The sequence below is a fragment of the Mesoplodon bidens genome (assembly GCF_964165515.1).
Source record: "Mesoplodon bidens genome assembly, chromosome: 9".
NCBI lineage: Eukaryota > Metazoa > Chordata > Mammalia > Artiodactyla > Ziphiidae > Mesoplodon > Mesoplodon bidens.
In genome coordinates, this window is record NC_138166.1 from 58,309,805 (window position 1) to 58,322,139 (window position 12,335).

The 12,335-nt window shown below is 41.4% G+C and overlaps 1 protein-coding gene across 3 annotated transcripts in view; it reads right to left on the bottom strand.

The window, feature by feature from the left end:
* JAZF1 (JAZF zinc finger 1) overlaps positions 1 to 12,335 on the bottom strand; it is a 342,754-nt gene that overhangs the window by 46,161 nt on the left and 284,258 nt on the right. For all 3 annotated transcript variants that reach the window (XM_081243749.1, XM_081243748.1, XM_081243747.1), the window contains exon 3: positions 4,195 to 4,391. In XM_081243749.1, coding sequence (XP_081099875.1) covers positions 4,195 to 4,391 — 197 coding nt within the window. The remainder of the gene's footprint in view (positions 1 to 4,194; positions 4,392 to 12,335) is intronic.

Genomic DNA, 12,335 nt, shown 5'->3' on the forward strand with positions numbered 1-12,335 from the left:
ATCCCAGCTTCCCCTTGCCACTCTGTGTCCTCAAGTCTGTTCTCTACGTCTGCGTCTTTATTCCTGCCCTGCCACTAGGTTCATCAGTACCATTTTTTTAGATTCCATGTATGTGCATTAGCATACGGTATTTGTTTTTCTCTTTCGGACTTACTTTACTCTGTATGACAGACTCTAGGTCCATCCACCTCATTACAAGTAACTCAATTTCGTTCCTTTTTATGGCAGAGTAATATTCCATTGTATATATGTGCCACATCTTGTTTATTCGTTCACCTGTTGATGGACATTTAGGTTACTTCCGTGTCCCAGCTATTGTAAATAGTGTTTCAATGAACATTGTGGTACATGTGTCTTTTTTTTTTTTTTTTTTTTTTTGGTGGTACGCGGGCCTCTCACCGCTGTGGCCTCTCCCGTTGCGGAGCGCAGGCTCAATGGCCACGGCTCACGGGCCAAGCCGCTCCATGGTATGTGGGATCTTCCCAGACCGGGGCACGAACCCGTGTCCCCTGCACCAGCAGGCGGACTCTCAACCACTGCGCCACCAGGGAAGCCCTACATGTATCTTTTTGAATTATGGTTTTCTCAGGGTATATGCCCAGTAGTAAGATTGCTGGGTCCTATGGTAGTTCTATCTTTAGTTTTTTAAGGAACCTCCATACTGTTCTCCATAGTGGCTGTATCAATTTATATTCCTACCAATGGTGCAGGAGGGTTCCCTTTTCTCCACACCCTCTCCAGCATTTATTGTTTCTAAATTTTTTCATGATGGCCATTCTGATTGGTATGAGGTAATACCTCATTGTGGTTTTGATTTGCATTTCTCTAATGATTAGTGATGTTGAGCACCTTTTCATGTGTTTGTTGGCCATCTGTATGTCTTCTTTGGAGAAATGTCTATTTAGGTCTTCTGCCCATTTTTGGATTGGGTTGTTTTTTTTTTTTTTTGATACTGAGCTGCATGAGCTGCTTGTATATTTTGGAGGTTAATCCTTTGTCAATTGCTTAATTTGCAAATATTTTCTCCCATTCTGAGGGTTGTCTTTTAGTCTTGTTTATGGTTTCCTTTGCTGTGCAAAAGCTTTTAAGTTTCATTAGGTCCCATTTGTTTATTTTTGTTTTTATTTCCATTTCTCTAGGAGGTGGGTCAAAAAGGATCTTGCTGTGATTTATGTCATAGAGTGTTCTGCCTGTGTTTTCCTCTAAGAGTTTTATAGTGTCTGGCCTTACATTTAGGTCTCTAATCCATTTTGAGTTTATTTTTGTGTATGGTGTTAGGGAGTGTTCTAATTTCATTCTTTTACATGTAGCTGTCCAGTTTTCCCAGCACCACTTATTGAAAAGGCTGTCTTTTCTCCACTGTATATTCTTGCCCCCTTTGTCAAAGATAAGGTGACCATATGTGTGTGGGTTTATCTCTGGGCTTTCTATCCTGTTCCATTGATCTATATGTCTGTTTTTGTGCCAGTACCATACTAAGACAGTATATTTTAAAGAATACTTTATAAATGAAACTTTCTGCAAGATGACTATTACTTCTGCACCAGGAACACATCCTGAATATGAAACTTGGAAGAGTGAATTTAGAAGGTAGAAACATGGAAAACTACTTATAACCTGGCAATGAAAGTGACTGAAACCACATTAGTCAGGCAAAATAAGCTGATCTCTCTAACTACAGTTAAAATAACATTTCAAACATTGAAAAATGTATACAGTCAAAATGGTACAGGGTAGGAGTTTAAGAAACCATTTCCCCTGCTAATTTTTGATGTTTACATGGAAGGTTCTTCAAGCAGCAAATAACTTACCAATGATGTTGACAGACTGAAAATGATACATCTTTACCACAACATATATTAATTCTCTCAGTGGGAAATTGCTAAAATAGACAAGGTGTCAGAAAGATTTCTTTACGTCTGAAGGAAAGGAAATGATTCCATTTCTTCTAAACATTCTTACATGAAAAATAATAAACTCTCACTTTCAAAATGTCTTTATTTTCATGGGGTTCTAAAGCTCCCATTATTAATTGGGGAGGTCATGGTTATCTGGTGTTGGCTATGAGTCAATCCATATTAAGTCAGGTATAAAACACAGCCAGGTATAAAACTGGCCCCATAATTCACATTATATATGAATAAATATTCATAGAAATACTCAGAAAAGAGAACTGAAGAATTATACTACACTATCATGGCATTCCTTAGATCTACACAGTAAATGTTACACAGAGATGCTGGAAGGTAAATCTTCACGAAATAAAATGTAAGAGAAACATGGTGGTCTATCTAAAGAAAGAGACAAATGCCCAACACAAATGAAACCAATTCATCCTCTATAGAATGACCTCTGATTCTGCTCCTGAAGCAACTAGTTGAAGACTCTGGACCACAGAGACGAACATTTACTGAGTGTTTAAGGCATGCATATCTATCACATTTAACTCTCACACAGAAACCTAAGTAATGGGTATCATCAGTGATTTGTAAAGGGCGAAGTTCGGTAGGAACTCAGTCTGTCTGCCTTGCACACCTATCCTGTCTTCAAAATGTCCAGTCCTGATGGAACACAGGGTATCTGCCAACCATGAGCCCCCAGAGATGCCCCTAGAAAAAGAGGTCCTCTAATCAAAGCGACTAAATTTGGAAAGCTTTCTAAACCCTCCTCTTGGAGAATAACAATGTATATATTAAAGCCCTGTATTGAAGAAACCAGTTTACCTTTGTCTAACCCAACATTTCCCCAAACTTATTAGGGAATCCCTTTTCCCAATTACTACTTTGTGTAAGTTATATTCTGAAACACACTCTGAGCAATATGACTGTGGTCACCTCCCTTGATGGGAGGTGGATAAAAGGGAAGTACATAAACTGTAAGAGAAAAATAAACATTTTCACCCATGGTCAAGGGGCAATGCTACTGAAGTGATGGTGTGATTCTAAGTGGCTTCTTTTTGCTCTTAGGATGACACCCTAAGTGCCCTGGTCCCTGCAGACCTCCTTGGCCTCATCTAACAAACACCCCACCACCTGGCCGACCTTCAGTACCTGGGACCTGCCAGGCTCCGCATCATGGAGCCTTTGAAAAATGCTGTCTGCTTGGCTGGAAGCGCCTTCTTTCCCTCTTTACCTACTTACCTTTCAGGGAAGTCTTTCCTGACCCTGTCAAGCCCTTCTCTTTATGCTCTCCTATCACTGATTTCTTCCATATAGCGAGTTTATGGTTACAATGATATATTTATTGGTGTATTTATTGGATGAATGCCTGTCTATACCCCTATGGGAGTGAGGGGAAATATATTCCCTGTGCTCAGATGCAAAAAAGAAGAGGAGGGGACCTTTCCAGCCTCTTTCTACCATCTTCTATCACTGCTGACTTAATGGAACTCTTACTTGGGAGAAGCTTCTGCGCATGTTCAGCTCAGGGCCTGGGCGCACTCTGGTCTGCTCCCAGGCAGGCAAGCTTAGAAGGAATGTTTGGGAATAAGTTCAAATCAGGGAAGACAGTTGTTACAGATGCTAGCTAGCTCTATTCTGCAGTTTAGCCTTATGCAGTAATAAAGTCAATTTTAATCTTCACCTCCAAGTCTTGTTTTATTTTTCAAATTGCTTCCATTTGGGAGGGGAAGGCAAGAAAGAATGTTCTTGTTGGCCCCCTAAAATGCCAACATCTTCCACTAGGCCTCAGTCCATCAGGAAGAACAGGGAGGGGTCTCCTTTGGCTCACTACTATAGCTCAGGCCTGGCACACAGGAGGCACTCTAATTTTTAAAAATTAATCATTCTATCATGGAAAATTTCTTAAATAAGCAAAAATAGGGAGAATGGTATGATGAACCCCTATGTATACGTCGCCCAGCTTCAACAACAATCAACACATGGCAATAAACAACATATAATCGATCTTGTTTGATCTACTTCTCAACTTGACCAAAGCAAATCCAAGACACTGCATCACTTCATACATAACAAACAGTAAAGGCTTGAAAACATACCTATAAAACCATTATCACATGCATATTATAAATGATAATTTATAAATATTTCTTCAATAATAAATAGATGGATGAATCAGCAAACGCTATAGGGACCAGTAAAGGGTCAAAGAAGAGGTGGGTCTGAATCATGGTCTGTCCCCGGCCCCCAGCACACCACACACACACACACACTCCCCATGGGCCAAGCCACTCACCGGTTGGAGTGCTGCTGCGGAATGAAGAGGAGGGGGTGATGGGCGGAGTCACAGGAGGAGTAAGGCTTCCGCTGCTGTGGCGAGGCGGCGTGGACACATTCCCTCGAGACACGGAGCTGGACAAGGTCAGCGAGAGCTTCGGCTGAATCTTCTTCTTTAGGGACTCCTGCTCTCGGCGGGCAGCGTCTGTCATGAATCTACAGCAACAGTGGAAGGGACCATTTATGAGTAACCAGGACCATATACTGAGCAGGAGGATTATGACAGTGAACTCAAGTTTGACAGGTACTCCACCTTGGGAAAGGGGCTTATTCACAGGTCCCAATTCCAAAAACTCACAACAGTTGCCCTTTTCCTACATGATGAAATTATCTTCTAGCTCCTTGTTTTAAAGTTCCCCAAAGTCAGGATCCTCTCTTCCCTGGGCAAACCCTCTGTGCAGGAAATGGATACACATAGACTCTGTACTCACTACAGTGCCTTCAGTTACAAGACTGCCTCTCTGGGAAGGTCCTCTCAACCCTCAGAAAGTACACCTGCTCTCAAAGTTCCACCCCCAGCTACAGAGGACTTCCTTCATCTGTAGGTTGGTAGTATTTATTGTTTGTGCCACTGAACATATATGGCTTCATGAAAACTTTGATTCTTTTTTGTACTCTGGACTCTCCTATCATTATTTGGGTTTTTAACACTTTCTTGGCTGATTGAAGGTCTTGTCTCCCCAGCCATTAGCTGAAAAGAAAGGACCCGAGTCCCTATAATCGTTGCTAGCACGCTGCCAGGCCCATCTTAGCAAACATTTATCAAATGACTGAACAAACCTGCCCAAGCAGATTCAATAAGAGGGTACGAGCACTGTACCAGGAGGAAGATCACAGAGAAAAATCTGTTTATGTTGTGATCTTATTACTCATAAAGGGAAAGGTGACTTTTCTTGATAGTTTCACTTCGGAAACTTCAAAGTTATTCTTTCAACACTTCTCTTATGTTAGTTATATTCAAACTTTGTTCTCACTGTTTAATCTAGCATTTCATAAACTCATGTAATAAGAGATTCAAAACAATCTATGAAATGGTATCTCCTACCTAAAGAGCAAATGTCAACTGCATTTTTGAAAACTGCGATGAAAAGCCTAGTGAATAGAGTATATGAAAATGTTTAGGTGAAAAAAACATACACTTGTGCCCACTGCCTAAGCGAAGAACCAGACCATAACCATACCTCTCAACTCCCCTCCGTACCCCACCCTCTCACCAACTGTGTTTTGACTATTTTAATACAATTCATCGTAAACTAATTCCATTGCACTTAAACATGGTATTTTACCCAAGCCATTTCACATTCTGCCTACAAAATTCCTTCATATTTGTCTTCATTACACTGTGGCATTTTGTTAAGTCAACAGATAGTTCTCATGCCTGGTAAAAGCTTTGAGTTGCTCAAACACCCAATGAAAAAATGTTACAATAGAGTTACAGTGTCTTAAAATGTCTACTTTTACACTTGGAACATGGATGGCACATTTCTTAAAGGGCTTTTGCAATATAATCTATATGCATAAACTGGATTTTACTACGTTGAACCAAACTGTAATAAAGCTACGAGTTTTGCCTTGAGCTCTTAGGTTTTGTGCTACAAGATGGTGATGATTTAAAAAGAAGAAAGGAATGACAATGTAAAACAGAATTGTTTGCACCCGGCAGCCACGTACTCATTTATTTTCAGATGTAAAGTTGGTTCTATTGCTCTTAAAACTTCTTTTTTCCCTCCTCATAAACCTCTACTCAAAATCTGGATTATAGAGAAAAGCAGGAACTGGTGCTTTCGTTTATTATTCTAAGTACAACTGCTAACTGGCATAGTGCTGAGCTTCTTCAACTGGGGTATGCAGTGCACCAGGGAGTGGGTGAAACCACAGGCTAAACATATTGCTTCTTCCAGGAAGACCAAGGCTCTCAGTGTAGGTCATTCAAGTTAGGTTTTTTTTTTTTTTTTAAATTTATTTAATTAATTTATTTATTTTTGGCTGTGTTGGGTCTTTGTTGCTGCGTGCGGGCTTTCTCTAGTTGCAGTGAGCGGGGGCTACTCTTCGTTGTGGTGCGTGGTCCTGTCACTGTGGTGGCTTCTCTTGTTGCGGAGCATGGGTTTCAGTAGTTGTGGCTTGGAGGCTCAGTAGTTGCGGCGCACAGGCTTAGTTGCTCCATGGCATGTGGGATCTTCCTGGACCAGGGCTCGAACCCGTGTCCCCTGCATTGGCAGGCGGATTCTTAACCACTGCACCACCAGGGAAGCCCTAAGTTAGTTTTTTAAATAGGAAAATAAACACAGATATGCTATGGAGTGGAATGAAAAATTTACATCTTGCATCTTAGTTAACAGCATGGGACTTGGAGTCAGGCAGGCCAGGGTTCAGATGCCGGCTGTGTGACTTACTATGTGACTCGAGGCAAGTTGATGAACCTCTCTAAGCCTCAGCTTTATTCTCTGAAAAATGGGACTAATAATTGTAGATAAAGGGTTAACATACCTCTTTTCCCTTTCTATAAGAGACTTCGATCTTTGGTTAACTCTGGTAGCCTGCCAAGACGGTAAGTCAAGTATGCTACTGGGCAACACTGCTTATATTAAGACTGACCCCCAACTGGTAAATGACATCTGGAGTGGGAGGAGCTAGAAACCATCTGTCCACACCTGTTAGGAAGCCAGAGCTCTGGGCTTCCTGAGCACCGTGATCTTGCCCCTGAACATGTCCCTTGAAGAGAACTGGGGAGCGTGCCCAGGGAGTGTCATAAGAGCTTTGATTCCAGGGAAGCTCCCACCTTTGCCCGAGGGGCATCTTCTATCTGCATCTGGATAGACTGCCACATGTACCAGTAAGAACTTCACAGAAGGTGTGACGTGGCCCTGCTGGCAGGCTGTGGCTCTGCCTTTTATCTCTCTGAAAAGACCCAGCGCCCATGGCGGCCTCTGGTCATCTTGTGAGTCTGAATATTCATGGTGGAGGAAGGTCACCTGCTGGTGGACAAGGCAGTAATAGTGCTGATTTCAGAGGACTGTTGTGAAGGTTGAACGAGGCAGCAGTGCCTGTCATGTAGGAAGTGGCTGTTAGGATTACAGAAAGCTTCATAAATGTGGTCTTATCTGTATATTCCATCTACCTTACTCCAAGTTTCTTGAGGATGCATTGCGTGTCTATGGCTCTGAAAGCACCTGGTTCATGCCTCATGTATAGTAGGATGGGATGTGGAATAGCTGACCAGGAATCAGCCCAGAGAGTGCACAGAGAGTGTCAGAAAGAAACTCTTGCCAGAGAGAGCGAGCAAGCGAGCTAGTGAGCTTTGCAGGCTTTGCAGTGTCTTCTCTTACTCTGGTTAAAAAGTATAAAAGTATCACAGCTCAGGGTTTTATTGTAAAATAAATACTCTCCTACAGCTCAGAGGTAAAAACAACTATAAACAACCACGACAATGTGCACACACATATCCCTCACCTTCACCCCCTCATGGATTTGGTTGGCTATGGACAGCCATCTATTTTTGGCTTGTATCTGCTAAGTGGTTTCTAGAAGCAAGAACGAGGCACCATGTTAAAAGCATTAAACATGAAACTCATAAAACACTTCTGCCAACCCTTCTCTCCCTCCACTCTCCCTCCTTCTCCCTTGGATTGGTGGTTATGAACTTGCAGCTATACCCATAAATCAAGGCAAGCTTGCCATACCAAGATACACAGCTGCAGAATTTATTCCTGGTGACAACACACACACGCATGGGCATAAAAACGCCTTTGGAGCACTGGATAAAATTCACCAGTTTCTCCCTTGGCAGTGTTGCAGTGTTCCTCTTTCACTTATCACCCATGACTTTACCTATTTTTTGGAGACTTGTTTAAACCTTAAAGTTTTCAAGCAATGTTCCATCAATACAGTTTGTCAAAAGATGGGTGGATTCCCAATGGCAAAGAATCACCTGGGGAGACAAGTTTATATAGAGCCTGATGAGGCAGAATAAATAAAGGCTGTGACTGCATCCAAGAACTGGACTTAAGTTGGCTCTGAGCATTTTCCACTTTCAAGGGCAGCTGCACTTCGACATATCCTTGAAGGACCAGAGCCCAGATCGTTCCTTCATCAGGATTAGAAATGTTTCCCCTGTATTCCCAGATGAGAGGGAGTTCAGGCTTGGGAAGCCACACCACTCTGTGGTCTGATGAGTTTTTCTCAATGGATTTTGACATGACTGGTGATCTTCTCTGAAGCCCTCAGTAATCGCAGCCAACATGGGGTTTTAGAGCAGCGAGGAACCTGGATGAGGCAGGTCACCTAGTCCAACCCCCTCATTTTTCACAGTAATTGGGAAATGAGGTGAAGGGGGCTGTTCAAGGTCACTTTGCTGGCTGGTGGCAGAGCTGGCATCTGAGAAGTCAGCGTTGGGACCCTGTCGAACGCTCCTGTTCTGCCAGGTTGCCACTGGCACAGCAAAGAGCCCTGAGCTTTCTTGTGTTTGCTGGAGAGTCACGGTTAAGTTGAAAGGGGTTAAGGAGCTGAAGCTTAGGGCCTGAGGAAATGCAGAGGAAACCCCTCGGGGGTTTACACGTTGGAAGTGGGGCAACTGGAAGAGCAGGGGCCTTCATCCTCCCAGGGTCTGCCAGTTCTGCTATGTGGGGTCCCTTGGCTCCTGGGGGCCCTGGATTTGTAGCCTCACTGGGCTGTGATACAGGGAAGACTCGCTGTGCCCACGTCCCTGAATTCTTTCTGCTTTGCAATGGCAACTGTTCTGGGTACTCGTGTGCTGGTGCAGGCTTCTGCTGGCTTGTGAGAGCTGATCATTAAATGTTTAGGGATTTAGGCCAGTTGTTAAACATACCCATTATTAAAAATTAAAATTATGTGATTGGGAGTTTGGGACTGACACGTACACACTGCTATATTTAAAATAGATAACAATCATATGATATCCCTTATAGGCGGAATCTAAAAAGAAATGATACAAATGAACTTATTTACAAAACAGAAACAGACTCACAGACTTAGAGAATGAACTTATGGTTACCAGGGGGGAAGGGTGGGGGGAAGGGATAGTTAGGGAGTTTGGGATCCACATGTACACAGTTATATTTAAAATGGATAAACAACAAGGACCTACTGCATAGCACAGCGAACTCTGCTCAATGCTATGTGGCAGCCTGGATGGAAGGGGAGTTTGGGGGAGAATGGATACGTGTATATGTATGGCTGAGTCACTTTGTTGTGCACCTGAAACTATCACAATACTGTTAATTGGCTATACTCCAATGTAAAATAAAAAGTTAAAAAAATAAAATAACCAACAAGGACCTACTGTATAGCACAGGGAACTCTGCTCAATACTTTGTAATCACCTAAATGGAAAAAGGACTTGAAAAAGGATACATGTATATGTAAAACTGAATCACTCTGCTGTACACCTGAAACTAACACAACATTGTTAATCAACTAAATTCCAATATAAAATAAAAATTAAAAAATAAATAAAAAATAAATTATGTGAACTTAAAACAAGCATATTAAAAATAAAGGTAACAATACACAAGGTTTATCAGTTCTTATCATTTTCTTTCATTTTACTATTATCTATGCTATTTAGGTTATTTACATTAATAATGTCATATCTGTTTGGTAGAATACTATATGATGCTGTATGCTACTGCACATTTTTTCCCAACTCTGTTCAGCAATGTAATGTTGGTTGCTTGAAATTGGCCATGATGGGAGTATTTAAACCATGGAAATTGGCAAATATTACAAATCAGGGTTTTCTCCCCACCCCAACAGTCAGCCGTTAAACATTTACCAGTATACCTGTAGTTATTATTATTATTTTTTTAATATGGAAAGAAAGCATTTGAACCAGGCTCCTTGCCTATTCACTAAAGGAGCTAATCGGGGAAGGGATGAGGGATGGATAAGGAAGCCTTCATTTCCTTTTTAAAAGTATAAAAGTAAGACTTCTCATTAAAGAACACTTATAGAAAATTTTTTATGGATTTGTGACTTGTGCTTAAAAACATTTTAAAAAATTCGGTAATACACACCCAACTGAGGGTATGTATTTACAAGCACAGTTTAAAGAGGAATAAAAAGACAATCCATGTACTCACCACTCAGCTTATGAAAAAAGTTTTTACCAGAACCTTTGAAGTTTGCAGATACAACTATGGTTGATTTTTCAGGGTATTTTCCTTCTAGTATTGCTTTTCTACACATAGAGTGAACTGGATATTTCTTAAAATAAAAAAATAGTCACTTGAGGGTTCATTCACTGTTGACTACCAGCCTGCAAATCTGTGGTCAGGCAAAGTCATGTTTTCATTTTGAAACTGAAACTGCCATAAGATTAATTTTAACTTTCCTACAAATCAGCAGTGCCCAAGTTACTTTAATTTAATATGGTCATTTGCAGTAATATTTGCTATTGCTTGGGGAAGTACATATTCCTTAAGTAAATTTTCAAGACTCCATTATAAATCTTTTAAGTCCTTAGACCACAATGTTCATTCAGTCTGACATATTAAACATGGAAACATGACTATAACACCGCAGGGGGAAAATGTCAAATTGCTGGTCCATGGAGACCACTTTCAACCACAAACTCAGGAAATTTACAGAGTTGGCTGGAGCCCGGGCAGAGCCCGCCCTGCACCTCACTCTCCGGCCAAACACCTGAGCCCAAGTGTCCTGCTGGGGCAAAACCACTTGGCTTCCGCCCACTCTGGAGAACCCAGTGATGGAAGTGACCACTAGAAACTCGAGCCTCTCTCAGAAAAACCTGACAAGAATCCAAACTCTGAGATGTGTGGTGTGGTTTGGTTGTTATTATAAGACTCTGAAGAGGCCGTGTAGTCCAGAGGCCGGAGCTGTGTGTCAGGAGGCTCATTTTGGGGAGAAGAAGCGTGTGGCCTCTGGAAATCCCAATGTTCCCCCCAACCCCCGGTCTGGCCCTGGTTTTTCTACTTGTTAAAACTGAGGAGTTTTGGTTTTATGGGTATAAGAAATATATCACCCCTATGTTCCTTCCCAGCTCCAACAGTCAATGATTCCCGCAGGCCAGGTTTCCCAAACTTTTTTGACCTCAATCCATTATAAGAAAGCCTGTACATACATATGTATAATTAGGTCCGCAATCTGCAATTCTGAAATCTCTAGAGCTCTGAAAATTGGAAAGTTTCTTATGTTTGACAGCAAAACTCACAGGGGGACCAACCCTGCCGTGAACTACTTAAAGGCTATTTACACACTTTATTTATTGTATTTAGTGGGAATATTTATATGCTTTACTGCACAAACATCAGTGTGTTTGATTACAGGGGGCTGCCCTGGACCCTGTAGGGAGAGTTATGTAATAGGCAGTATTTGCACCATATTGTCTTTCTGAAATCAGAAGAACTATGACGTGTGAAACATATCTGGGCGCAAAGACAAAGAATTTTTATGTAAACATCTGAAACAAAAATTTCTTGAAACAATCCTTACTACCTGTGATATACTCTGATATTTTTCTATTCTATTTGATTTTAACAAAATATCCTGGTCATGACCACCACACTAATTTCTTGACCTACTAATAGGTCACGGCCTGCTGTTTGAAAATATTAGTGTAGCAGTTAAGAGGTGGGCTTTGTAGGCAGACTGTTTAGATGCTAATTTCTCCTCTATATTCTCCAGCTGTGTGACCTTGGGCACATTACCTAACCTCTCTGTGCCTCAGTTTTCTAACCTATAAATGGTGAAAATAATAAGGGCTATCTCACAGAGTTGTGAAGATGAAGTGAATTAATACATGTAAAGCACTTGGAATAGGGCCTGGCACTCGGTGTTTGACAAATATCATGTGAATGACTCTTGTTCTGGAAATCCTAACTCACAAATCTTTCATTCTGACACTTAACGCCAGCAGTTTGGTTACTTCTGAGCTAAACTACTGAGTATTAGGATAAGTATTGCCATCATGAGTTCTGCTGATTCTGAAAGCAACAAGCCACTTTCACTGATTCTGCATGCATTGATTGATTAAATTACTGCTTCAATCATAGGCAAATTTGAAAAAGGTAGTTACAGTAGCTGGAACACAAACAGATGGTTCCTGTCCTTAAGGATAACATG